Raw genomic sequence first — 27,973 nt, forward strand, 5'->3', positions numbered from 1 at the left:
TTATCATATTTTCTATAGCACTTTATTGTTTTACAAGTGAACCTTTAAGTTTCTCCCCACCTACTCCCGCAGAAAAAGGTGTTCAATTGTCCCATACTACTTTTTGAATAACCTAACTCTCCCTTTGTTTCTACTAAGAGAGGTTTCTTTTTGGCTACAAGTAACAATATACATATACCCAAAATGAATGGAACAATATAAAGAATATCTCACATAACAAAAAGTCCAAAGGTAAAGCAGTTCCCGGATTGGTTAATTCAGAAGCACAATTCAGGTGCTTTCTATCTACATCCCGCTATCCTCAGTGTGATAGCTTTCATCTCCATACTTGTCCTTTCATGGCCATCAGAAGGCTGTTGCAGATTAGCTTCAAACATCCATATCACATATCTTCACTGAGAAGGAGAAGAGGGATGCCAGCAAATCCCTATCTTGTATCAATTGTTAAGAGCAACAGAAAATTTCTTATTCAAAACCTTCAGGCTTCCTTTTTCTCACTAGCCGAGATTCCATCAAATGATCCAGTAAGCCAATTACCATGATTGGCACAGAATCTAATCAACACTCACCCTCTCTAGGTTAGGGAAGCACCCTATTCTACAGCACAAGGTAGCCATACAGAGTTTTAGACCAAAAAAAAAAGAAAAAAAAAAATGGGGCTTTGTCAGCAAGGAAGGGAGAACGAAATGGCTGATGGGTAGGCATATGAATGTCTAACAAACCAACTTATTTGAACCCACCTTTTTCACACACATAATTCCCACACCTGTTTTATTTTAAAGTTCTCTATTGTGTTCTATTTTGATCCACCTCTGTGTCATTAGCTATTCCTGGGTCACTATGACTTTTAATAAACTTTACATATGTATATTTGGTAGGAACTTTCCTAAATTTTTTCAAAATTAAAATTTTTTCCCCAAAACATGTGAGAATTAGGATTGCAGGCATGCATTGCTTAGCAAAGGGGATACATTCTGAGAAATGCATCATCATTAGGAGATTTTAAATTGTACAATCACAGAGTGTACTTACATACTTACACAAACCTAGATGGTATGATCTACTATACACCTAAGCTATGGCCTACTGCTCCTAGGCTACAAACCTGTACAGCATATTATTGTAGTGAATACTGTAGGACACTGTAACACAATGGTAAGTACTTGCATATCTAAACATAAAGAAGGTACAGTAAAAATACAGTATTGTAATCTTATGGAACCACAGCCATATATGAGGTCTGTCACTGACTGAAACATCATTATAGGGCACATAACTAGAATTTAATAAATCAAGTTAAACAAATTATCTTTGTAATACTGTACCCTTCCATGAAAGGAAAATGGTATGCTTCTAACTTGAGTTTTCTTTAATGTCCTAAAGTACATTTTTATAGTTTTTATTTTGTGTTTTTAATATAATGTTTGGTTTAGTCAATCTTCTTAATCTGCCATTTCTATGGCAGAGTACCCAGTGAAACGTCTCGTTTGGTGTGTCAGTCACTCCCTGCTGCAGAGTTCCCTGTCACACAAATACATGCAAAAGGGTAATAAATAAATGGGAAACAAAGTATAGTTTTAGTAATCAACATGCAAGGTTCTAACAAAAGCTGGAGATAACCGCTTATGCCAGATAATTTAAGTAAGAGAAACTAAGTAGAAGAGGTGATAAGAAAGATATATCAGATGAGCACCGACCCCAAACCACTAAGATGACACGGTCCAAAGAATGTCAGAATGACTAATTCAATTATCCAACTCTGCTCAGCTGGAAGAGGAAAAAGGGAATAAAGATGTTAGACCCTTTACCAGGACTTCCATGCATGGGGAGAGAAGTTGAAAGTCAAAACTGTAACAGGAATAAATACAAAAATTCTTTCCAAACATACCTAATATTCTTTGGCCCTAGAGTCACTGAATTTACATTTAAACTAATCTATATTTCATTTTGATTACATTAATGGAGCTCTGAAGGAATGAAACCTATTAAAGCGAAATTAAATTTATAAACAACTTAGGCAGTCATATATGTATTTATATATACACACATACAATGTATATATGAAATCCTTATACAGGTGTAAACATTCTTAATAAATTATAAGCAATAAAATAAAAAAATTAGAATGTTTGCTTTTTAAAATAAAACAAAGTCATACTTCATCAAAATTTGTTCATTCTTATCACGAATAATTCTGTTGGTACATAATTTTCTCTCCTGCTAATTCAACAAACCCTGAGCTTTGTTTCTCCATCTATGGCTAAATACATATCACTCTAACCAAATAAAAAGGTTGAAAATAAGGGCCCTACATCTTGGTGTCTGGTTATTTGAAATCAGGTTTTCATTTTGAATAGTTTTGGTTAAGTGTATGTCATGGCAGAATGTCCCTTTATCTCCTTTAATCTGTGTTAAATTGATAAAAATACATGCTTACTCCTGTACAAACGTCGAACAATGTAATTAAATCATCACTACTTGAAATACTTTTACATGAATAATTTATCTCTTTACACTGTTGAAGCCTTGCATTTCAGTATGTTCTACAGCTTCTGTATCATCACCTGAAATTTGCCTAAAAAAAAAAAAAATACAAATAATTCTTTGATTTTAGATACAAAGAAAACAAGTCTAAACATCAATTTTCTGTTCTATATAGGAAATAGTTTCAGTCAAGGAATCTGCTATGTCAAAAACTTTTTCTCATTCTTCATAATATTCAATAAAGTCAATTCTATTTTTTCTTTTTTTTTGAGATGGAGTCTTGCTCTGTCGCCCAGGCTGGAGTGCAGTGGCACGATCTTGGCTCACTACAACCTCCACCTCCTGGGTTCAAGTGATTCTCCTGCCTCAGCCTCCCGAGTAGCTGGGACTACAGGCGTCCGTCACCATGCCCAGCTAATTTTTGTATTTTTAGTAGAGACAGAGTTTCACCATATTGGCCAGGCTGGTCTCAAACTCCTGACCTCATGATACGCCCACCTCGGCCTCCCAAAGTGCTGAGCTTACAGGTGTGAGAAACCACTCCTGGCCAGTCAATTCTATTTTTATGGGATGATTATATGGTTTTTGAGTAAGCACTTTCGTTTTTCTTTATGAATCCTACATTTGGGTACAGTATTTCATGGCTAATGATCATTGTAAATTGAAAGGAAATACAATAAAGCTCAAGTCCATTTTTTCTTGGTTGGTAGCTCTGGTGAAAAGATCTTTAGGGAGACATTTAGTGATAAAAGAGTATTTGGTTTTACTTAGCTTGATATAATAGATATATCCCAAACAACTGTTTAAAAATAGCATTTTCAGGCTGGGCGCGCTGGCTCATGCCTGTAATCCCAACACTTTGGGAGGCTGAGGCAGACAGATCACAAGGTCAGCAGATCGAGATCATCCTGGCTAACACGGTGAAACCCCGTCTCTCCTAAAAATACAAAAAATTAGCTGGGCGTGGTGGCAGGCAACTGTAGTCCCAGCTACTTGGGAGGCTGAGGCAGGAGAATGGGGTGAACCCGGGAGGCGGAGCTTGCAGTGAGCCAAGATCGCGCCACTGCACTCCAGCCTGGGCAACAGAGCAAGACTCCATTTCAAAAAAAAAAAAAAAAATAGCATTTTCAATGTTCTAGGGAAATTAAACACTGCAGGAGATATTCAGAAGAGTATCTTTAAAAAAGTGAAAGTTTGAATAACTTTAGAAAAGTTAAAAATCATCCCTTGTCTTATAAATTTGGATTTTAGTCCATTATTCAAAAATTACTGAATATGAATATAGAATGCTACATATTACTACACTAAATGTTACACTGATAAAACTAAAATGCAAGTTTCAGCATTTTAAATTTCCTCTCAGTTAAATTAAAAAAAAAAAAAAAAAAACAGACCTGAAAACAAATTACTAAAACATTTGTAAGAAAAGTGAATTCAACTTACAAGCAGGCATTGAAGACACTTCAGCTGTTACAATACTTTTTATTCCCAAGTTTGATAAGCCACCTCTGATTAAGCCACATGTAAATGCTAAATACTAACAGGAAAAAAAATCATTAAAAATAGTAAGGATTTACTAAAATAGTAAAGCTATTGATAAATACAACATTACATGATTTATCATCAGTAAGTCATTCCTGTTTAAAAAAAGATTTTGGAAGAACTGTTCAAATTACTGAAAAATATTGATAGATTTCCCAGCTCCCTGGAAACTAAAGCATGGACGTAGGACTTAAGACTTAAGCTCAGCCAATTAAGTACTCCAGTCCAGGACTGTGAATCTAGAGTCAGTGACAAAAACAAGCCAGAAACAGATCAGAATTAGTTCTGGAGGCAGTAAAGGTAGTTTGCGTCTACAGTCCATGCTGCCTGCAGGATTCTAAGTATACATTCTGTGGAGTGACTTGGCTATCTTACTGGCTGCCTTAACCTACCTGGTTATTGCCTATTTTTTGAGCTTATCAATTGTGTTAGCTTACAAGCAGAATTTCTTTCCTCTATTTACAACCAAGAATCTTGACTTGTTCAAGACTTACAGCTTGCCACAACAAAGAATTATCTGGTTGAAAGTATCAACCGTTTGGATGTTGAGAAACCCTGTCATATACAAACAAAGAAAGGGAATAGGGCTGAGCTACAAAACCAAAAGTCATGACAAGAACTGGATTGAAAAATTAGCAATTCAGGGAATTTTTGATTACCCACATCTATACTGCATGACGTTCAACACACTACATTATCTACGAATAATATAAAATATTATCTTATAAATAATATACATAAATGGGTACTAGTAAGTACCTAGATCTGAGTCATGAAATTTTAAGCTGGAAGAGATCTTAGAGATTGTTTATCCCAAGAGTTCTTAATCTGGGAATTTGTGACCCCTATGAAAATAAAAACCATGTATATGTGCGTATTTATGGGGAAAGGTGTTCCAATTCTGAAAGATGTCCATAACTCAAAATAGTTAGAAATCACTGAATTGGTCCAACTTACTCTTTTCACAGCTGAAGAAACCAAGATCTCAAAAAGTTAAGTGAGAACAAGAAATATTAAACTGAGAAGTTAGTAAAAAAGAGAAAATATGCCAGGTGCTGCCTATAATCCCAGCACTGTGGGAGGCTGTAATCTCAGCATTTTGGGAGGCTTTTGTAATCACGTCTGTAATCCCAGCACTTTGGGAGGCTGAGGTGGGCGGATCACGAGGTCAGGAGTTTGAGACTAGCCTCGCCAACATGGTGAAACCCCGTCTCTACTAAAGATACAAAAAATTAGCCAGGCATGGTGGCGGCGCACACCTGTAATCCCAGCTACTCAGGAGGCTGAGGCAGGAGAATCACTTGAACCCAGGAGGCGGAGGTTGCAGTGAGCCGAGATGGCGCCATTACAGTCCAGCCTGGGCAGCAGGGCGAGACTCCATCCAAAAAAAAAAAGAGAGAGAAAATATACACATTAACCATAAAAATGTAATTAGAGCCTGGATACCCCAAAAATATAGAAAACAGGCAATCAGGCTGGATGCAGTGGCTCACACCTGTAATCCCAACACATTGGGAGGCCGAGGTGAGGTGATCACTTGAGCCCAGGAGTTCAAGACAAGCCTGGGCAACATCGTGGGATCCCATCTCTAAAAAATTTTTTTTAAAAATTAGCCAGGCATGGTGGTCCATACCTGCAGTCCTACCTCCTTGGGTGACTGAAGTGGGAGGATCACTTGAGCCCGGGGGGTCAAGGTCAAGATAGGCCATGATTGCACCACTACACTCCAGCCTGGATGACAGAGCAAGACCTTGTCTTAAAAAAAAAAAAAAAAGAAGTGATCTACCATACATCTACATTTCACTGTTATTTATAGTGTTTCTTTTTTTTCTTTTTTTTTTTTTTGAGATGGAGTTTCGCTCTTGTACCCCAGGCTGGAGTGCAAAGACGGCACAATCTTGGCTCACTGCAACTTCTGCCTCCCGGGTTCAAGTGATTCTCCTGCCTCAGCCTCCCGAATAGCTGGGACTACAGACGCTCGCCACAACGCTCAGCTAATTTTCATATTTTTAGTAGAGACAGGGTTTCACCATGTTGGCCAAGCTGGTCTTGAACTCTTGACCTCAGGTAATCCACCTGCCTTCGCCTCCCAAAGTGCTGGGATTACAGGCGTGAGCCATAGCGCCCGGCCCGTGTTTCTTTAATTGGTCACTCTATGACTATTTAGCTACAGTTTAGTGTTATTGTAACGTGTCTCTCATTTCATAGAAAACTCTTTAAACAAAAAAGAACACCTTAAAACATATTTTTAATTCAATAGTTTGTTATGATTAGCATTGTACTTTTCCCTGTAGTCCTACTATTAACAGAAACCCCAACCTTCTATTCCATTAAATACCTTAGATGCATGTTCTAAATACTGTTTTCCTGCAGACATCTGAGTAAGCAGGCGAAATTTGTTGTCCTGAAGTACATAGATGCCCTGTTCCAAAAATAGAAAAAACATCCAGTCAGTGTAGCTAGCAGTCTTTCAAATTATTTTATTCTTATGAAACAATTTAAGTGTTTTTTAAAGTTATTAAAAGTCTCCTTCCCATTGGCCAAGTTTTCTTTTTCTGTTCTTTGGAGACAGGGTCTCCTCTGTCGCCCAGGGTAGAATGCAGTGGCACAATTACGCCTCACTGCAGCCTCCAACTCCCAGACTCAATCAATCCTCCCACCGCAGGCTCCCAAGTAGCTGGGACTACAGGCGTGCATCACCATGCCCTGCTAATTTTTATATTTCTTGTACAGATGGGGTTTTGCCATGTTGCCCAGGCTGGTCTCAAACCCCTGGGCTCAAGCAATCTGCCCACCTTGACCTCCCAAAGTGCTGGGATTATAGGCACGAGCTCACGTGCCCAGCCTGGTCAAATTTTGTTTAAATGAAGGAGTTTTGCAATGTTCAAGCTGAAGAGTTACGAGTTCAGTATTTTCACAACACTAGTATCTACTGAACGGTTTTATACACTGAAGATAAAAAGACTGTATGAGACATAGTCCCTATCCTTAAAAACTCATAGTCTAGTACGATGGAATCATTAATATATGTCCACATGAAATAAGCTGTTTGTTTGTTTGTATAGTTATTTATTTAGACATGAGCTCGCACTCTGTTGCCTAGGCTGGAGTGTGGTGGTGCAATCACAGCTCATTGCACCCTCAAACGCCTGGGTGTTTAGCAATTCTCTTGCCTCAGCCTCCTGAGTAGCTGGGACCACAGGCACACGCCACCACACTGGCTAGTTTTATTAATTTTTTGTAGAAAGGGGGTCTCCCTATGTTGCCTAGGCTGGTCTTGAACTCCAGGGCTCAAGTAATCCTCCTGCCTCAGCCTCCCAAAGTGCTGAAATTATATGTATGAGTCACCACACCCGACCTAATTTTTATTTTTATTTATTTATTTTTTTGAGACAGAGTTTCCACTCCTGTTGCCCAGGCTGGAGTGCAATGGCTCGATCTCAGCTCACCGCAACCTCCGCCTCCCGGGTTCAAGCGATTCTCCTGCCTCAGCCTCCCAAGTAGCTGGGATTACAGGCATGTGCCACTACGCCCAGCTAATTTTGTATTTTTAGTAGAGATGGGGTTTCTCCATGTTGGCAGGGCTGGTCTTGAACTCCCAACCTCAGGTGATCCACCCGCCTCGACCTCCTGAAGTGCTGGAATTACAGGCGTGAGCCACCGCACCCGGATTTATTTGTTTATTTGAGACAGAGTCTTGTTCTGTCACCCAGGCTGGAGTGCAGTGGTGTGATCTAGGCTCACTGCAACCTCTGCCTCCCGGGTTCAGGCAATTCTCCTTCCTCAGCCTCCTGAGTGGCTGGGACTATAAGTGTGCGCCATTATGCCTGGCTAATTTTTGTATTTTTAGTAGAGACAGGGTTTCACCACATTGGCCAGGCTGGTCTCAAACTCCTGACCTCAGGTGATCTGCCCACCTCAGCGTCCCAAAGTGCTGGGATTACAGGGGTGAGCCACCGTGTCCAGCTTTATTTCTTTAAGAGACAGAATTTCGCTGTTATCCAGGCAAAGGTGTAGTAGGTCACTGTATCCTTGGAACTCCTCCCATGTAGCTGAAACCTCAGGCACATACCAATGTGCCTGGTGAAATTTTTTTTTAAATTTTTTATAGAAATAGGTTCTTACTATGTTGCTCAGGCTGGTCTCCAACTCCTGAGCTCAAGCAATGCTTCTGCCTCAGCCTCCCAAAATGCTGCGATTCTAAGCATGAGCCACCATGTCCAGCCAGCTGATATATATATCATGTCTAAAGAGTAAAAAAATCATAGTCATTTCTTCCTATTAGCATTTCCAGTAATTCCAAGCTAAAGTTGGTACAAAATGAATTCTAGGCCAGGCACAGTGGCTCACACCTGTAATCCCAGCCCTCTGGGAGGCCAAGGAGGGAGTATCCATTGAGTCCAAGAGTTTGAGACCAGTCTGGACAACATAGTGAGACAATGTCTCTAATTAAAAATAAATAAATAAATAAATTATCCTATTGAGAGTACCAGATACATTTCTTTAATTTTTTACTTAATCAAAATTCCAAATCTACTCTAAGTATTTCCTTGAAGTTCATAAAATAAAATCTAATGAAGCTGGGAGTGGTGGTGCATACCTATAATCCCAGCTATGCAAGAGGCTGAGGCCAAAGAATTACTTGAGTCCAGGAGCTCGAGACTAGTCTGGGCAACAAAGCGAGACTCTGTCTCCCTTTTAAAATTTTAATAAATACATAGTTTTCTATGTAATCTATTAATTTTGTAGTAAGAAAATCTCTTAAGAGTAAGAAATATGACGGCAGTAATAATCCAGGAGTTATTTAAGAGTAAAATGCTCTATAAATTAGACCTTAGAAATGACTATAAAGAATCTCTTCCTGCCACCCAAGATGCCAAAAGGAAAGGCCAAGGGGAAGGAGGTGGCTCTGGCCCTTGCTGTCATGAAGAAACAGGAGGCCAAGAAAGTGGTGAATCCTGGTTGGGCGTGGTGGCTCACGTCTGTACTCCCAGCATGTTGAGAGGCCGAGACAAGCGGATCACTTGAGGTCAGGAGTTCGAGACCAGCCTGGCCAGCATGGTGAAACCCCACCTCTACTAAAAATACAAAAATTAGCCGGAGTGGTGGCACATGCCTGTAGTCCCAGCTACCTGGGAGCCTGAGGCAGAATGGCTTGAACCCAGGAGGCGGCGGTTGCGGTGAGCCAAGATCGCACCATTGCACTCTAGCCTGGGCAATAGAGCAAGGCTCCATCTCAAAAAAAAAAAAAAAAGAAAAGTGGTGAATCCTCTGTTTGAGAAATGGCCTAAGAATTCTGGCATTGGACAGGACATCCATCCAAAATGGACCTCACTCACTTTGTGAAATGGCCCTGCTATATCAGGTTGCAGTGGCACAAAGCCATCCTCTGTAAGCAGCCGAAAGTGCCTCCTACAATTAACCAGTTCATCCAGGCCCTGCACCGCCAAACAGCTACTTAGCTGCTTAAACTGGCCCACAAGTACAGACCAAAGACAAAGCAAGAAAATAAGCAGAGGCTATTGGCCCAGGCTGAAAAGAAAGCTGCAGGCAAAGGGGATGTCCCCACAAAGAGACCACTTGTCCTCCGAGCAGGAGTTAACACCATCTCCACCTTGGAGGAGAACAAGAAGGCTCAGCTGGTGGTGACTGCACACTACGTGGATCCCATCAAGGTGGCTGTCTTCCTGCCTGCCTTGTGTCATAAAATGGGGGTCCCTTACCGCATTATCAAGGGGAAGGCAAGACTGGGATGTCTAGTCCACAAGAAGACCTGCACCACTGTCGCCTTTACACAGATTAACTCGGAGGACAATGGAGCTTAGGTTCAGCTGGTGGAAGCTATCAGAACCAATTACGACAGACACAATGAAATCCGCTGTCAATGGGGAGGCAATGTCCTGGGTCTCAAGTCTGTAGCTTGAATTGCCAAGCAGGAAAAGACAAAGGCTAAAGAACTTGGCACCAAACTGGGTTAAATGTACACTGTTGAGTTTTCTGTATATAAAAATAATTAAAATAATCCAAATTCTTCTTCTTCAAAAAAAGAAATGACTCTAAAGACAGAAAGGTGATATATTTGTGGTTCTGCATATTATTACCACAAATTAACAGTAACTAAGGAAACAAATACTAAAAGCTATTCTCACCCTGACTTTTGCTACTTTAAAAAACTTAACATAGCATGTAATTGGGTAAAAGGAACAGCTATCATTACTGATAACTGTCCCTTTGTCTTTATTCAGTTCACACTATTAGAAGAAAAAAACTAATAACTTATTGATAACATAAAAATATTCCAAAGTTAACCATAAATTAGGTTTTAAATAAGTCACTAAAATACGATATTTATATTAAGTTAAAGGACTTTAAAACATAGGCCTTAATTATTTAATTACCTGATGATTTGTCCTTAGATTGTCGATTTGCTTCTTGAATACCGTAGTCCAAAAATCTTTACAAATGAACTTCATGATATCTAACTCATCCTTGAACCTTGCAGTATCTTTTGTAAACCTAAAAAGATCAACAAGAAGTAATATAGTATTTATCCTCCAAAAAAATCAAGAGGGACTAATTATTAACTAATTTCCAAATGCCAGAACAGCACTGAACATTTATTGGGTTTTTTAATTTTAATTTTAATTTTTTTCTGAGACAGGGTCTGGCTGGCTGTTGCCCAGGTTAGAGGTGCAATAGCATGATCTCGGCTCATTGCAACGTCTACCTCCCTCCCAAGCTCAAGCTATCCTCCCACCTCAGCCTCCCTAGCAGCTGAGACCACAGGCACACGTCACCATGCCCAGCTAATCTGTATATTTTTGTAGAGACAGGGTCCCACTTTGTTACCCTGGCTGGTCTCAAACTCCTGAGCTCAAGAGATTCTCCCACCTTGGCCTCCCAAAGTGCTGAGATTACAGGCATGAGCCACCACACCTGGCTGAACATTTATTAACACTAATAAAGTCATAAGCACCAAGCAACATGATCCCATCTCAACAGATTCACATTGTTACATAAATTATGAGGCCTCAAATTAGTCTAACATTATAGCCAAAATTTCAGGTGTGATGCATTCTAGTAAATCAAAAAAACCACAAAAGAACAAAGAGCTGAGCATTATCATGACATTGTTATATAAAATATATTCAGAGTTTAACTATTCAGGTAGTGAGAAAGAAATACTAAAAAGAACTGATTTATAAGTTCAAAGATAATTACATGCATAAACATAGACTATAGTTATTTCAATCCTATGTACTTAAAAATTCTATGCAGGTTAAAGAACCTAGTAGATCTTAAGTTGAAAATGCAGTAAGATTTTAGATAGTTGCTCAGTAGCTTCAGGAAGAAAGTCTAAAATAACTTCAGGAAGAAAGTCTAAAATATATAAAATATATATTTTCTTTAAACATTAAAATAAAATTTGAATAAACGAGTTAAATGGCATTGGATCTAAAAAGAAATTTTAATTTTTGAAGTAAAGAGAAGAAATAACATTCAGGAATTAAAATTAAAATATCTTAAGTTTTATGCAATCTTTTGAAATAGATCATCTTTGTCTATAACCTACCTGCAAGAAAATTTTCAAATCCAACCTGCTCACCTTTCTATCAATCCTTGTCCCACTCGAAACCCCATGTTTTCCAGCTTAGTAATACATCGTCCGTTTTCCTATTTTAAAAAACAATAGTTTTAAATACGTTTAGAATGCTAGGTTGTTAGTATTCAGAAATTGTTTTATAAGATTGGTTAAAAATATTAATGTAAACATTTATACTTTTTTTCCCTGAAACAGTTTAAGAAAAAGTGAATTATAAGGTTGATTTTATTTATTTTACTTTACTTTTACTTACTTTACTTACTTTTTACTTATTTTTTTGATAAACAACTTAATTCATAATTTAGTCAACATATACATAATTAACCTAAAAACTTCAATAGAAGGATACATTTTTTAAATGTATTTTGAGATGGAGTCTCACTCTGTCATCCAGGCTGCAGTACAGTGCGGCCATCTCAGCTCACTGCAACCTCCACCTACAGTGTTCAAGTGATTCTCCTGCCTCACGTTCCCAAGTAGCTGGAATTATAAGCACCCACCACTATGCCTGGCTAATTCTTGTATTTTTAGGAGAGAAAATACAAAAATACAAAATGTTGGCCATGCTGGTCTCAAACTCCTGACCTCAAGCAATCCACCTGCCTTGGCCTCCCAAAGTGCGGGGATTACAGGCATGAGCCACCGCACTCAGACAGAAAGATACATTTTAAAACCACTTGGAAGGCCATCTCTATAGAAGTGATTTTCCCAGGATAGTAACCAGATGTAACCTAACCCAACACCATCTTAATTGGCAGAGGTTCAATGGGTTGAAGCTTTGTGCTCCTCCCCGACACCAAGTTTTTTAATACAAACAAACCCCTCAAGGCGCAGTGGTTCATGCCTGTAATCCCAGCACTTTAGGAGGCCAAGGCAGGAGGATCACTTGAGCTCAATGGCTCAAGACCAGCCTGGGCAACATAGCAAGACCACATCTCTACTAAAAGTAAAAATAAAATAGCTAGGCATGGTAGCATGTGCCATTTTGGAGGCTGATGCGGGTGGATTGCTTGAGTCCAGGAAGTTGAGGCTGCACTGAGCCATGATCATGTCAGTTGAGGCTGCAGTGAGCCATGATCATGTCATTGCACTCCAGCCTGGGCAACAGGTTGAGCAAGGGACCCTGTGAAAGAAAGAGAAGAGAAGAGAAGAGAAGAGAAGAGAAGAGAAGAGAAGAGAAAAAAGAAAAGAAAAGAAAAGAGGAGGGGAGGGGAAGGAAGGGAAGGGAGAAAGAGAGAAAGAGACAGAAAGAGAGAAAAGAGAAAGAAAATAATTTCACTATTGTTTTGTCTTAGAAGAGGAGAAAAATCCAACCTACTTATGAGACCAACCACAACACAATGAAAAGTCGCACTACTTCAGAATATTAGTAACAGCTGATGTTGGTACGAATAACTGGTATTTATTCTAGAGTTCTTATAAATAAAATCCCACAGTTAGCATTTGCATTATCAGCTAGAGGGTTAGTTAACACGTAGTAGAATGAGTACTTATGCAAGGTGTAATACACATAACATTTTACTACTATGAAAACAAATGCAGTCCAGTTAGGAGAAAACCAAGTGGATTCTAAGTTACATACACCTTAATGACAAGACTCCCCACCATTTGTGAATGTAAAACAATTTATTTTTAAATGTTGACACTACAATATTTAAAATAGCTATTATAAATGCACATAATGTATTCCATGCTAGGTTTTTGTTTGTTTGTTTAAGGAAACTATAAGTTATACTGTGGTTAAGGCTTGTATCTTCACCCCTGAAAAGGCCCACATTCTATCACAGTAATGTATGGTCAGACTTAGCCCCAAATGTTAAACACTTGGATCAAGTCATAACCTGTTATATTGCAAAAGAAACCTATACACATTTATTTATCAACTCTAATTCCTTAATAGCTACCTAACAAGTCATTAACATACAAAAACATGCATCATGAGAACCAAGAAATGTCACCCATCCCTTCTGCATATTAGCAACTTGTCACTCCTGAGCAACAGTGCTTACATCACTGAGGTCTATGAACAGTCACTTTTCACGTTCATCCCAAAAGACGGAATGACTTAAGCACAAATGCAACATATTATAAATAATTTCTCACCAAAAAGTCACAAATTAAACCAAAGTATTTTACAGAATTTATATAAAATGCCTTAAAATCTGCCTTCACTTAAGCTCGCTCTCTCCGTGTCTGGCGAGCCAACTGGATGTCTTTGGGCATGAGAGCCAACTCTCTTACCATAGATGGCACACAAATTAGCATCTTTAAACCAACCCACCAGGTACACTTCACTAGCCTCCTGCAGCACCCCAATGACTGTGCTCTGAAACTTCAAGTTGGTTTTGAAATCCTGGGTGACCTCTCTCACCAACTTCTGGAAAGGCAGCTTCCAGATGAGAAGCTAGGTCAATTTCTGGTAATGAGAATCTCTAGAAGTGCCACAGTCCCCAGGCCCGTAGCAATGAGGTTTCTTCACCAGACTGGTAGAGGGGACACTTTTTTTCCGGCAGCATTAATACCCTGCTGTTAGGAGCAGGGGTTCCCACCAGTGGATTTACAAGCAGTTGTCTTGGCTTGGGCCATTTGCTTCTACCTAACGTCAAAGTTTTAGGTCACTTCTTCAATCGCCACACTGCTTCTGCTGCCCAAGGAAAAACCGCATTGTCCAAGCAAAGAATAGATGTTCCTCCAACAAAGGACCAAACTGCTATTTACTTATTTATTTGACAGGTCTTGCTCTGTCGCCCAGGCTGCAGTGCACTGGCGAGATCATGGTTCATTGAAGCTTTAAATTCCTGGGCTCAAGCAATCCTCCCACCTCAGTCTCCCAAGTAGCTAGGACTACAGGCACATCACCAGGCCTGGCTATTTTTTTTTTTTTTTTTTAAGAGATGGGGTCTCACTCTGTTACCCATGCTGGTCTCAAAGTCCTGACTTCAAGATATCCTCCTGGCTTGGCCTCCCAAAGCAGTGGGACTACAGGTGTGAGCCACTGCACCTGGCAAGTACTAATCATTTTCACAAGGCAATAGGATAAACAGGGAACTACTGCTCATAATTGATTTTCAGAAATCAAATCCTCTTCCTAATTACTCTCCGTCTCCCTTTTATCCCCATTTCAATCATTCTTCTCTCCTAGGTTATAAAACCTGGTATCACCTTTGATGTTTTTCCCTGAGTCATTTGCTTTCTGTTCTAAGTTCTACTGTTCCTTGCTTCAAAATGTCTCAGAATCATCCAGGCTTCCCAGTTCTCAGTGTCTTAGCTGATTATCATACTTTGCCTTAAATCATGAGATTGCTTTGCTCTTCCTTTGACAATCTCATTCGATCTTAAGGCTTGAAATACTACCTCTATGCTGAACACATCCAAATCCTATGGATGACTGATGGACTGTCCTCTACAATCCAGACCCCATACCTCTCTGGCTTCAACCTTGTGCAGACTCACTCTGCCTCGTCCCTTAAACATGCCAGGCACATTCCAGGGGCTTTTGCATCAACTCTTCCTCCAGATATTCACACAACCAACTCCCTTACTTCCTTTGAGTCTACTCTCATGTCACCATCTTAGGCCCATTTTAACCACCTTATTTAAAAGTGCAACATCATACCCCTTTGGCAACTCTCTATCCTAGTGATTTTAAAAATGTGTTGGCTGGGTGTGGTGGCTCACACCGGTAATCCCAGCATTTGGAAGGCTGAGGCGGGCGGATCACGAAGTCAAGAGATCGAGACCATCCTGGCTAACACAGTGAAACCTCATCTCTACTAAAAATACAAAAAATTAGCCGGGCATGGTGGCACATACCTGTAGTCCCAGTTACTCAGGAGGCTGAGGCAGGAGAATCGCTTGAACCCAGGAGGCAGAGACTGCAGTGACCCGAGATCATGCCACTGCACTCCAGTCTGGGTGACAGGGCAAGACTCCATCACCAAAAAAAAAAAAAAAAGACCAGCAACATCAGCATCACATGGGAACTTGCAAATTCTCTAGTCCCACTCCCAACTTACTTAATCAGAAACTCTGGGTATGGGGCCACTAATCAGCTTTAACAAGCCTTCTAATAATTGATTTTGATGCTCAGTCCCACTTCCTTGCTTAATCTGTCTCCACAGAATTTCTTTCACCATTTAATATACTATACATTTTACCATGTTATATTGCCCATGTGCCCCTTGCTCCCCTCTCTGCCAAAATAAAGCTCCAAAAAGGCAGGGATTTTTGTATATTCTGAAGGCTGTTTGTCTCCCAGTAGGGAAACCATAGGCCTTATTATTTGCTAAACTTTCTTCTAAGGAACCACGCACTCTGCTTATGGTGCTGTGACTACTAAATCTGCGTTTCTAGTACAGACTTTATTGGGCATACACATCTAGTGGTCCCACAGGACCTTCGAAGTATGCATATTCAACATGATATTCATTTTATTAATGTCTTCAGCCTGCTCTGCCTCCAAAATCTCCTAACTTCATTAATGGCACCACCATTCACCTAGTTACTCCAACCAGAAAACTTCCCTTTTCTTCACCCCTGGGCTCCCAACCCCCCATGCACTGTAGTCCGGTGGAGCCTATCTTTTACAAGCTTTTCAAAATTCATCTTCTGTCTCTACCCTTACTTCTTAAGTAAAGCCTTATCATTTCTCTCCTGGTTTTTAGCTATAGCCTTCCAATTGGTCTTGTCTCATTTTTTCCTACTTTGTGTCATCTTCTATATTTCTGGTAGTATAACTTCTACTAAAGTAGATTTCTAAAAAAAACATGTTATTCTCGGCCAGGCATGGTGGCTCACACCTGTAATCCTAGCGCTTTGGGAGGCCAAGGCAGGCGGATTACCTGAGGTCGGGAGTTCGAGACCAGCCTGATATGGAAAAACCCCATCTCTACTAAAAACACAAAACATTAGCTGGGCATGGTGCCGCATGCCTGTAATCCCAGCTACTCGGGAGGCTGAGGCAGGAGAACTGCTTGAACCCAGTAGGTGGAGGTTGCAGTGAGCCAAGATCATTCCATTGCATTCCAGCCTGGGCAATAACAGCGACACTCCGTCTAAAAAAAAATCATGTTATTCTCTACTGGAATTTCAGCACCCGCTCCCCTTTCTTCAAAATAAAGTCCAGGCCTGATGTAGTGGCTCCTGCCTGTAAATCCCAGTACATTGGGAGGCCAAGGATTGCTTGAGCTTAGGAGTTTGAGGGCAGCCTGGGCAACATAGTGAAACCTCATCTCTAAAAAAAATACAAAAATTAGGTGAGCATGGTGGCATGCACCTATAGTCCCAACTACTCGGGAGGCTGAGGTAAGAGGATGGCTTGAGTGCAGGAGGCAGAGGTTGCAGTGAGCCAAGATCCAGCCACTGCACTCTAGACCAGGCAACAAAGCCAGATCCTGTCTCAAAACAAACCAACCAACAAACAAAAAATAAAGACCAAACTCCTTAGCATGGCATCATGGTTATGTCCTTTCCTTAAAGACTCCTGGCTAGTTAACCAGATTCACAAATATCCTTCCCTTTTACCACTCTGAAATTTCTGCAGCAACTCCAGAGTGCCATGTTCTCTTCTGTCTCCCTGCCTTTGTATGTGCTATTCCCTAGACTTCACATTCTTTTTTTTTTTTTTTTTTTTTTTTTTTTTTTTTTTTTTTGAGATGGAGTCTCGCTCAGTCGCCCAGGCTGAAGTGCAGTGGCGCGATCTTGGCTCACTGCAAGCTCCGCCTCCCGGGTTCACGCCATTCTCCTGACTCAGCCTCCCAAGTAGCTGGGACCACAGGCGCCCACCACCAGGCCCGGCTAATTTTTTGTATTTTTAGTAGAAAAGGAGTTTCACCGTGTTAGCCAGGACGGTCTCAATCTCCTGACCTTGTGATCCGCCCACCTCAGCCTCCCAAAGAGCTGGGATTACAGGCGTAAGCCACTGTGCCCGGCCTTCACATTCTTTAAACTCTGCTCAAGTATTACATTCTCCCAGATGCCTTCCCTGAAACTTCATTAGGCCCTAGGCTGTCATAAAACTCTGTACATACATCTATTACTGTACGTATCACTATCTTCGGCTTTTCTGCTATTCTCCACACTTCTCCAACATGCTTAGGATGAGGCCAGGCGCAGTGCTCAGGCCTATAATCCCAGCACTGTTGGAGGCTGAGGCAGGAGGGTCACTTGAGACTAGGAGTCTGAGACCAGCCTGAGCAACATAGCAAGACTCTGTTTCTACAAAAAAATTTTTTTAAATTAGCTGGACATGGTAGCATGCCCACAGCCCTAGCTATTCGAGAGGCTGATGTGGGAGGATCACTTAAGCCCAGGAGGTCAAGGCTGCAGTGAGCCAAAGTCCCAACACTGCATTCCAGCCTGCATGACAGAGCAAGACCTTGTGTCTCTCTCTCTCTTTTTTTTTTTTTTTGAGATGGAGTCTTGCTCTGTCGTCCAGGTTGGAGTGCAGTGGCACAATCTCAGCTCAATGCAACCTCCGCCTCCTGGGTTCAAGTGATTCTTCTGCCTCAGTCTCCCGAGTAGCTGGGACTACAGGCGTGCACCACCACGCCCAGCTATTTTTTGCATTTTTAGTAGAGACGGAGTTTCACCATGTTGGCCAGGCTGGCCTGGAACTCCTGTCCTTGTGACCTGCCTGCCTTGGGCTCCCAAAGTGCTAGGATTACAGGCCTGAGCCACTGTGTCCAGCCTCTTTTTTTTTTTTTTAATAGAGACAGTGTTTCACTATGTTGCCCAGGTTGGTCTCCAACTCCTGGGCTCAAGTAATTCTCCCACCTCAGCCTCCCAAAGTGCTGGGATTACAGCTGTGAGCCACCACAATAACCCAGAGACTCGTCTCTTAAAAAAAAAAAGTTCAGCTAGAATAAGTGTCTGTAAATCATGATGCTCTTTTTGGAATAATCTGCTCTCTGTAGAATCACCTAGGAACATATTTATTAGCAGGAACTATTGAAACCACCTTTGCAAAGATTGTAACAGTAAGAAAATCATGACTGTAAAAGAGATCTCACCTAATCAACTCCATCTTGCCTTTAACCTCCAAACTGCCCTTCGTCATTCCTGGATGCAGCCCAAGCAAACTTTGGGAGAAATTTAGTTTACAGTGTAATCTTAAAGCAAGAATGATAATAGCCCTTCCTGAAACTAAATCACCTTTGCAAAACCAATGAAAGACTGTAAGGTTAGGATTATGAGAGGGGCCTGAATTCTGCTAAAATGTAGGTAGTTAAATGATAACCAGACATTATTCTGGAAGTCACGGATTTGTTAACTTCCCCAATTACTCCTGTAAGTAGTATCACTACTGTAGAACCTAAAAAAGGCGTTTTGAGATGTCTTTTCAGACTTTTGCATTTCAGATGACTCCAACTGATCCTCTGGCCCCCACCTCTGTAACTGCATCCCCAACCAACCAGCAGCACCCATTCCCCAGCCCCCAGCCTACCAAACTATCCTTGATAAACCCGAGACTCTGCATGTTTGGGGAGGCTGATTTGAGCAACAATAAAACTCTGCTCTCCCATTTAGCAGCTCTACATAAACGCCTTATTGCAATTCTCCTGTCTTGATAGATCAGCTCTACCTGAGCAGTGGGGAAGAAGAACCCATTGGGCAGTTACAATATGCTTATATGCAGACACTCTCAAATACTATGATCACATGAGCTTTTGAATTAAGCCCTACTACTTAATTTTGCTACTTGTTCATGCACTTTTGAGTAGGCACCAAATTTTTAAGAAAAATTCAACTTGAGAACATTTTATCCATTAGCCTTTCAAAATCCATTCACCATAAATTGAGAAATGCCCAATTAGTCCATTTTAAGAGAATTCCTCTTTAAGCATAGTTTGAAAAACCTTGATTTGGAGGGTTAGAACACTGTTTCTTTCTTTTATCTCACCTCAAATCTTATGGAAGTTTCTTTTACTATACTGAAAATTTATAAAACTTTATTTCATTTAAAAAAACTTTTCATAACAACAACAAAAAAGACACATAATCCTGTCAGCAAGAAATGGATTTTATAGGTCTTCTCAGACATAAACAACATGGTTTTTACAGATCTTTTTATGTCTGAAAAAAATCTCTAAAAATCACCTCTGGATGACAGGATTATGTATCTTTTACATTTTTCATGATGAAAAATTTCAAGCACACTCAAAGTATGGACACTAATGTGAACCCTCATATACCCATATTTCAGTGTGGGTTCTGATTATGAAGACTACCACATAACTGTTTTTATATAATTTTTGCTTATTATGTAATTTTAATTTTCCCATCATAAATACATTGCAGTAGAAAAAGTTATTTTTAGCTTAAATGATTCAAAACTATGAACTTCCTTTCTCTTGTATGATTAGTCCATCTCTTAAAATTATCAGGCCTGAGTAGAACAGCCCTGTTCATTTTATTTAGGATTAACCCACTGGAAAGAAAAAAAAAGATATTTTAAAAAGAAGAAAAAATATTATTCTAGACAAGAGTCAGAAAAGGGCCAGGCGCAGTGGCTTACGCTTGTAATCCCAGCACTTTGGGAGGCCAAGGCGGGCACATCACCTGAGGTCAGAAGTTCAAGAACAGCCTGGTCAACAGGGTGAAACTCTGTCTCTACTAAAAATACAAAAAAATTAGTCAGGCATGGTGGCTGGCACCTGTAATTCCAGATACTCAGGAGGCTGAAGCAGGAGAATCGCTTGAACCCAGGAGGTGGAGGCTGCAGTGAGCTGAGATCACACCATTGCACTCCAGCCTGGGAGACAAGAGCAAAACTCCATCTTAAAAAAAAAAAAAAAAAAGAAGAGGCAAGATAAGAAGGGAGGGGAGAATAAAGAGAACTTAATACAGAAGTGGTTTGGGGGGACCGGGGGGTTATGATAAAAAAGTAAAAGGGGTGTGTTAATTGTTCTAGAGGGAAAAGGAAGGCTAGCTTTGCACAAACAGTAAACATTGATGTCAATAATAAAGTCAGAACTTCGTAACTTGAAAAAAATATCGATTATAGATGGGTCATTTGAATAAGAATAGAATTCGCTTCATTTCCAATAACCTTCCAAATGTATCCTGCCTATCCTTCTTGTGCAAACTGGCAGTACCTTTTTTTGGATGTCATACAGGCACCTCAAAAGTTCAACCTGCCCCGAAATAACTCATTATCTTACCTCCTTATTTTTTTCTTCTCCTTTATTCCCTTTTCTGATTAATAGTACCACCATCCAACCCAGCTGCTCAAGCTAAAAACCTGACGATAATTTTCAACTCCCACTCCCATCCTTAAACAAGGCCTACAGAATTCCACTTTCTACCTTTCAAATCTGTTATCTCCTTTTCTCACTATCCCTGTCTTAATTCAGATCGTCATCATCTCCTGCAGTGACTCCCGTAATAAAGGATTTTCCCTCTACAAGGATCTTCCCTGTCTAGCCCAAACACTGGATTACTTTTCTAAAATGCAAATGGTCCACATCATTCCCTTCCTTAAAAATATTCCCTTGAAAAGATCCGAATTCTTTAATTACACAAAGCTTTCTAACTTCACCTCTCAAGTCTTCTCACTCTCTATTCAGTCTAGTCACAAAGAAATGCTTAAGTGTATTTAAATCCACCACTCTTTCATACCTCTACCTCTTTATCTTTGCCTAGGATACATTTCCTACCCCCACTCTCCACTCATTTTTTATCAATAGCATTAAAGAAAGGGCTCCTGACTTGGGCATGACTTTGGAGTATTTCTAAAATCCGTTACAACTCCATGATTCTACCAGCCAATACTCAGTGTTAACTATTCATTAAATCACTATTCCCTAAATACTGTGCGGCAGGAGTATTATTTTATTTATCTAGCAGTGTCAGCAGTGACAGGCCCACAATGATTGAATAAGCACTCCCACATATTAGAAGTAACCGCTACATACTATCACATTTAGGATTAAATTAGATTAAAAAAAATAATCTCTACAAGGATGGGGCCATTGTTTCATTCTCTACTACATCCCTGGCACCTAGAAATCGCTCTGACATAAGGACACTAAATAAATAATTTCTGAAATAATTAATTTAAATTATGTTCCCTAATTATCCTAACGCCTGCAAACTTTCCCTTGCAAACTCAACCTTCATTAGGCTTCAGTTCTCAAGTTGTGTGGAGTTGTTCTGAGCATTAGGAATGAGGAAGGAGGGACAGGCTTCTCAGGTTGGGACAGGTCTGTCCAGTGCATGGCTCAAGTGCTGGAGGTGCCAGCAAAACTAAGTAGGGGTGCCAAAATCAGCTCTGCAGTTAACCCTCTCGTAAATAATGGCAGGGACAACACTAAAAGTACCAAAATCTGTGGCGTGCAAGACAAACGTACGGGAATAGACAAAAAGGAATCAAATAGAAGATACGAAAGAGAAAACGATGAAAGATGACGGTTCAAAGGAGACAACTAACAGGTTCTAGGGTTTAGGACACCTGGAGGTGGACCATTTTGTGTACACCTCGGGAGGCATCGGGTGGCGATGGGACAGGGGTTGAAGGAAAGCACTGAGGGGAAACAAAGTGTGTCACCGCAAAAGGGCCTCAAGGGCTTGTGGCAGCACTCACCACCTCCCCCTGCTCCATGGACTTGTACACTCCAGACACCATCTCGTTATGGAGAAGCAAAAACAACGCCTCATCCGCCATTTCCTGCTGATTCTTCCAAGCTTCGAGTTTTGGCTCCCGTTTGAGCTGGTCTGGGGGTTCCAGCTCGCGCCTCAGCGACTTGGCCGGCGCCGCGGCTCCGTCAGGCCGCCATTCTGTCCCTGTGGCTAAGAGACCGAGGTATTCACACGGCTTCCCAAAGGCTGGTACTGAAATGAGTCTGGTACTGGAGAGAGCCCACACTTCGGGGCTACCAAGTCCTAGGGCCAAACGAAAGTCTGAAGGGAGCTCCAACCAAAGCCAACCAGCTGAGATGCGATCCGGCCGCTGGGCGGGGGCGAAAAAAACAACTTCCTGTCCCCTCTACCCCGGCGTTCGGCCAGCTCTATGATCACTGAGTTCCTGTCTCCCAAGCCCGGAGAGGCCAGCGCCCAGATATGAAGAAGGTTCCCCTCCCACCACGATGTCGGGGGAAGAGCAAGATAAAATTAAGACTTAAAGCTCCCGCCTGGCGCGGGCGCGGTGGCTCACGCCTGTAATCCCAGCACTTTGGGTGGCGGAGGCGGGTGGATCACATGAGGTCGGAAGTTCGGACCAGCCTGAGAAACCCCGTCTCTACTAAAAGTACAAAATTAGCGGGGCCTGGCGGCGCATGCCTATAATCCCAGCTGCTCGGCAGTCTGAGGCAGGAGAATCGCTTGAACTCGGGAGGCAGAGGTTGCGGTGCGCTGAGATCGCGCCACTGTACTCCAACCTGGGCAACAAGAGTGAAACTCCGTCTCAAAAAAAAAAAAAAAAAAATCTCCCGCGGCCACCTCCTTGTTAATTAGCAATAGAAGTTACAAAAATTCACAAGAATTTCTTTTGACTTCATCAAAAGCATCCACTTCCTGCCATATGTTCTTCAAATATGAAAAGTTGTAGAAAGAGTTTAAAATATAAATTTTCACAGTGCAAATTTTTTAAATATTGAAAACTTATCCCAATTCCTATTGAATTAAGCCCGGGTATACAGAAAGAATTAGAGCCGTTTTGACCACCAGGAATTTTCCTGTTAGTGGGGTGCAAGGGACAAGGGAAGTGGAGCAAACGAAAAACAAGATACACTTGAACCGGAAAATACAGAGCAATCAGAGGATTAGGTGAAAAGTGCTATTGAATTCAGAAAAGCAATGTCACTGCAGGATGGAGTTGCTAACAATCTACAGCAGTGTGAGACAACTGTAGGAATTGTCCCATTGCATGTGCAAATAAATACACATGCTACATCATAGTATGCACATCTTAAATTTGGTTAATTCAAACTTAAGCATGTTGCTTAGCCTGTGATTAGTTCTTTCCTTGGTAATTCACAAAACAAAATTTTTTCCCCAATTGTCCCTGTTGTTTTCCCCCAAATTAACATATTGCACGGTGGCTCATGCCTGTAAAATCCAGCATTTTGGGAGGCCAAGGTGCAGGTGGGGAGGGGTGGATCACGAGGTCACGAGTTTGAGAGTAGTCTGGCAACATGGTGAAACCCCGTCTCTACTACAGATACAAAAATTAGCCAGGCGTGGTGACAGGTGCCTGTAATCCCAGCTACTCGAGGGAGCTGAGGCAGGAGAATCACTTGAGCCTGGGAGGCAGAGGTTGCAGCGAGAAGAGATTGTGCCACTGCACTCCAGCCTGGGCGACAGAGCGAGACTTCGTCTCAAAAAACAAAACACACACACACACACACACACACACACTCTTCATCTCTTCATGCCCTTTCACAGGAATTTAAGATCATGTTCCAAAATTTTAATTGTGGTAGTTTTTTTTTAAACATGTCCCTTCTAATGTTTGAATCAGTTTATTCCATTCATCACATAAATCCAGCATAAAAGTTCCAGTTAAGCCTTTGAAAACACTAAATTGTGTAATTTTGAAGAGTATTTTGCCATGGTAATCTTAATTTTTCCAGCACTAAATTTTCCCTTATGTGAAGTCAGGTCCTTTATGTCTAGATAACATTCTTGCCCTTATCACTACCATCAAGAAAAAGGAGTCCAAGTCCACTACACAAGTCAAAAAGTAAGTAAATGGCCAATGTATCAAAGTGGACTTCTCCAACCACAATAACATGAGGCTTTTAAAGTACGTTTTTGGATAGAAAGGAAACTGATATTTAATGAGGACCTACTAACTATTGAACACAGCATCCTACTGCTCCTTCTCCATAAAGGTAAATTGTCAAGGCTCTTAGGAATAGATCCTATGGAAGCAAGAATAGAGAGAGAGAGAGAGTGTGTGTGTGTGTGTGTGTGTGTGTGTGTCTGTTGAGACAGAGTTTTGCTCTTGTTGCCTAGGCTGGAGTGCAATGGCACTATCTCAGCTCACTGCAACCCCGCCTCCCGGGGTTTAAGTGGTTCTCCTACCTCAGCTTCCCGAGTAGGATTACAGGCATGCACCACCACGCCCAGCTAATTTTGTATTTTTAGTAGAGACGGGGTTTCTCCATGTTGGTCAGGCTGGTCTCGAACTCCTGACCTCAGGTGATCCACCTGCCTCGGCCTCCCAAAGTGCTGGGATTACAGACTTGAGCCACTGCACCCAGCTGTGTGTTTTGTTTTGTTTGAGACAGAGTCTCACTGTTGCCCAGGCCAGAGTGCCGTGGCATGATCTTGGCTCACTGCATGCAACCTCCACCTCCCGGGCTCAAGCAATTCTGCCTCAGCCTCCCAAGCAGCTGAGACTACAGGCACTTGCCACCACGCAGGACTAATTTTGTATTTTTAGTAGACACAGGGTTTCATCATGTTGGCCAGGCTGGTCTCGAACTCCCAACCACAAGTGATCCGCCCACCAAGGCCTCCCAAAATCCTGGGGTTACCGGGCCGACCATACATGCAAACATTCTTACACTTGCTGAATAGGCTCTACTATTATCACACTCATGCCTCAGGTACTGCCTAAGGTTGTACACAGACCTGTAATAAGATCAATAGGCTAAGTATGCTCACAATCAGAATTAAATAATTGTCAATCTTCATCCCCGTTATTCATCTCTACATTTTTTTCTTCTATAGTACTTCCCGCTTTCTAATATGGTATACAATTTATGTATTTATGTATTTATTTATTTATTTACTTATTTTGAGATGGAGTTTCACTTTTGTTGCCCAGGCTAGAGTGCAATGGTGCAATCTGGGCTCATTGCAACCTCTGCCTCCCAGGTTCAAGCATTCTCCTGTCTCAGCCTCCCGAGTAGCTCGGATCACAGGCGCGTGCCACCGTGCCTGGCTAATTTTTATATTTTTAGTAGAGACGGGGTTTCATCACATTGGTCAGGCTGGTCTCAAACTCTTGACCTTAGGTGATCCGCCCACCTGGGCCTCCCAAAGTGCTGGGATTACAGGCGTGAGACACCGTGCCCAGCCTTTATTATTTATTTTTGAGACAGAGTCTCACTCTGTTGCCCAGGCTAGAGTGCACTGGTGTGATGACAGCTCACTGCAGTCTCAAACTCCTGGACCCAAACAATCATCCCGCCTCAGCCTCCCCAGTACAATTTTTTATTTTATTTATTTATTAATTTATTTATTTTATTTTTATTTTTTTTTTTGAGACAGAGTCTTTCTCTGTCACCCAGGCTGGAGTGCAGTGGCGCAATCTCGGCTCACTGCAAGCTCCGCCTCCCAGGTTCACGCCATTCTCCTGCCTCAGCCTCTCTGAGTAGCTGGGACTACAGGCACCCGCGACCATGCCTGGCTAATTTTTTTTTTTGTATTTTTAGTAGAGACGGGGTTTCACCGTGGTCTCGATCTCCTGACCTCATGATCCGCCCGCCTCGACCTCCTAAAGTGCTGGGATTACAAGCGTGAGCCACGGCGCCCGGCCTCCCAGTACAATTTTTTAAATTTTTATTTTTAGGGACAGGATTCTTGCTATGTTGCCCAAGTTGGTCTTAACTCCTGGGCTGTAGTGATCCTCCCACCTCAGTCTCCCAAGTATCTGGGATTACAGGCACAATCCACTGGACTTGCTCAGAGATCTTTATTGTACACTGATACACCCAAGTGCCTAGAATAGCACCTGGCACATAGTGGGCACTCAGTGTTTGTTGAACTAATGAATGATCATTGCTCCTTTGGAAGCCTCCAAACCCCACAGAAGCAGGAATCACAACTATCTTGTTCTAGGCTTTATTTTCAAACCCTAGTTTACTGCTGATACACAATGGAAGCTCTAAAAGATTGCTGGATTAAAGTGGCAGCTTGAGTTAATTAATACACTGGGCCCACTAATGCTTTGTACAAGGAAGATAGATGCCTGGCTGAGATTATTTACAGCATTATTTCTGTGGGAGTATTTTGTATTTTTGTTTGTTTGGGACGGAGTCTCACTCTGTCGCACAGGCTAGAGTGCAGTGGTGCAACCTCGACTCACTGCAACCTCCGCATCCCGGGCTCCCGAGTAGCTGGGATTACAGGCGTGCACCACCACTCCCGGCTAATTTTTGTATTTTTAGTAAAGGTGGGGTTTCGGCCGGGCGCGGTGGCTCACGCTTGTAATCCCAGCACTTTGGGAGGCCGAGGCGGGCGGATCACGAGGTCAGGAGATCGAGACCACGGTGAAACCCCGTCTCTACTAAAAATACAAAAAAAATTAGCCGGGCGTGGTGGCGGGCGCCTGTAGTCCCAGCTACTCGGAGAGGCTGAGGCAGGAGAATGGCGTGAACCCAGGGGGCGGAGCTTGCAGTGAGCCGAGATTGCGCCACTGCACTCCAGCCTGGGCGACAGAGCGAGACTCCATCTCAAAAAAAAAAAAAAAAAAAAAAAAAAAGGTGGGGTTTCACCATGTTGGCCAGGCTGGTCTCCAACTCCTGGCCTCAAGTGATCCATCTGCCTCAGCCTCCCTAAATGCTGGGATTACGGGCGTGAGCCACTGTGCCCGGCCTGTGAAAAAATGTTTTCTGAGCTTCAATTTGTATATATATTTATAGAACAAAACTAGTTCCCACATTGGCAGTGCAGGTAGGGCAGAACCAGAAGCGGGACAGCACACAGACACCACTAACAACAGGGCTGCTCCCCTAGGCCTGGTCTTAACCAGCTCTAGGCCAGGTGAAGAGGCTAACTCAACCATGACTGCCTGTCTCTCTCGCCATTGTTTTTTCTCTAGTATAGACGCTAAGCGTCTAATCAGAGACTGATTCTCAACTGGCGTGACCAAAGGACAGTTATATTATCTCCAGTCTCAATTTCCTTATCAGTAGTAACAGGCATTTTATCCACACTTTCAGTTTGTGAGGAATAAGGCATGTAGAGGGTTTCACAGAGGGTCGGGAACAAGATCAACCCCTAACAAACGTTAGCCATTATGATTAATGACTTTTCCTAGTTTTCATTTTTGTCTTCCCTCTGCTCACTTTAACCGAATCAGGCTGGGCGTGGTGGCTCACGCCTGTAATCCCAGCACCCTGGGAGGTCGAGGCAGGCGGATCACCTGAGGTCTGGAGCTCGAGACCAGCCTGCCCAACATGCTGGAATCCGGTCTCTAATAATACCAAAGTTAGCCAGGCGTGTTGGCGCGCGCCGGTACTCAGGAGGCTGAGGCAGGAGAATCGCTTGAACCCGGGAGGCGGAGGTTGCAGTGGGCCGAGATGGTGCCACTGCACTCCAGCCTGGGCGACAGAGCGAGACTCCGTATGAAAAAAAAAAATTAACCTAATAGAGGAAAGCACGCACCCACCCCCT

At 41.9% G+C, this 27,973-nt stretch overlaps 1 protein-coding gene across 8 annotated transcripts; it reads right to left on the reverse strand.

The window, feature by feature from the left end:
• TRAPPC6B (trafficking protein particle complex 6B) lies at window positions 1-22,729 on the reverse strand. 8 transcript variants are annotated; one of them, XM_030813760.1, is made up of 6 exons: window positions 22,212-22,729; window positions 11,633-11,700; window positions 10,425-10,542; window positions 6,365-6,448; window positions 3,928-4,021; window positions 1-1,767 (listed from the first exon to the last, which is right to left on the reverse strand). In XM_030813760.1, the coding sequence occupies exons 1-6, from the start codon at window positions 22,290-22,292 to the stop codon at window positions 1,682-1,684; spliced, it is 531 nt and encodes a 176-aa protein (XP_030669620.1). In that variant the 5' UTR covers window positions 22,293-22,729; the 3' UTR covers window positions 1-1,681. The 8 variants fall into 8 exon arrangements, with proteins under 8 accessions (XP_030669620.1, XP_003263779.1, XP_030669622.1 ...); XM_003263731.4 differs by having other exon boundaries at window positions 1-2,575; XM_030813762.1 differs by having other exon boundaries at window positions 22,215-22,578.
• Between the last annotated feature and the right edge of the window lie 5,244 nt (window positions 22,730-27,973).

This window comes from Nomascus leucogenys, chromosome 1a (assembly GCF_006542625.1).
Source record: "Nomascus leucogenys isolate Asia chromosome 1a, Asia_NLE_v1, whole genome shotgun sequence".
Lineage (NCBI taxonomy): Eukaryota > Metazoa > Chordata > Mammalia > Primates > Hylobatidae > Nomascus > Nomascus leucogenys.

Coding starts and splice junctions, on each gene's coding strand:
- TRAPPC6B (XM_030813760.1), bottom strand. CDS start 22,292: ATGGCGGATGAGGCGTTGTTTTTGCTTCTCCATAACGAGATGGTGTCT. Junction 11,701..22,211: donor CCATGGAGCAGGGGGAGGTG/GTGAGTGCTGCC, acceptor TTTTTAAAATAG/GAAAACGGACGATGTATTAC. Junction 1,768..3,927: donor AGTGTCTTCAATGCCTGCTT/GTAAGTTGAATT, acceptor TTCCTCTTCCAG/CTGAGCAGAGTTGGATAATT.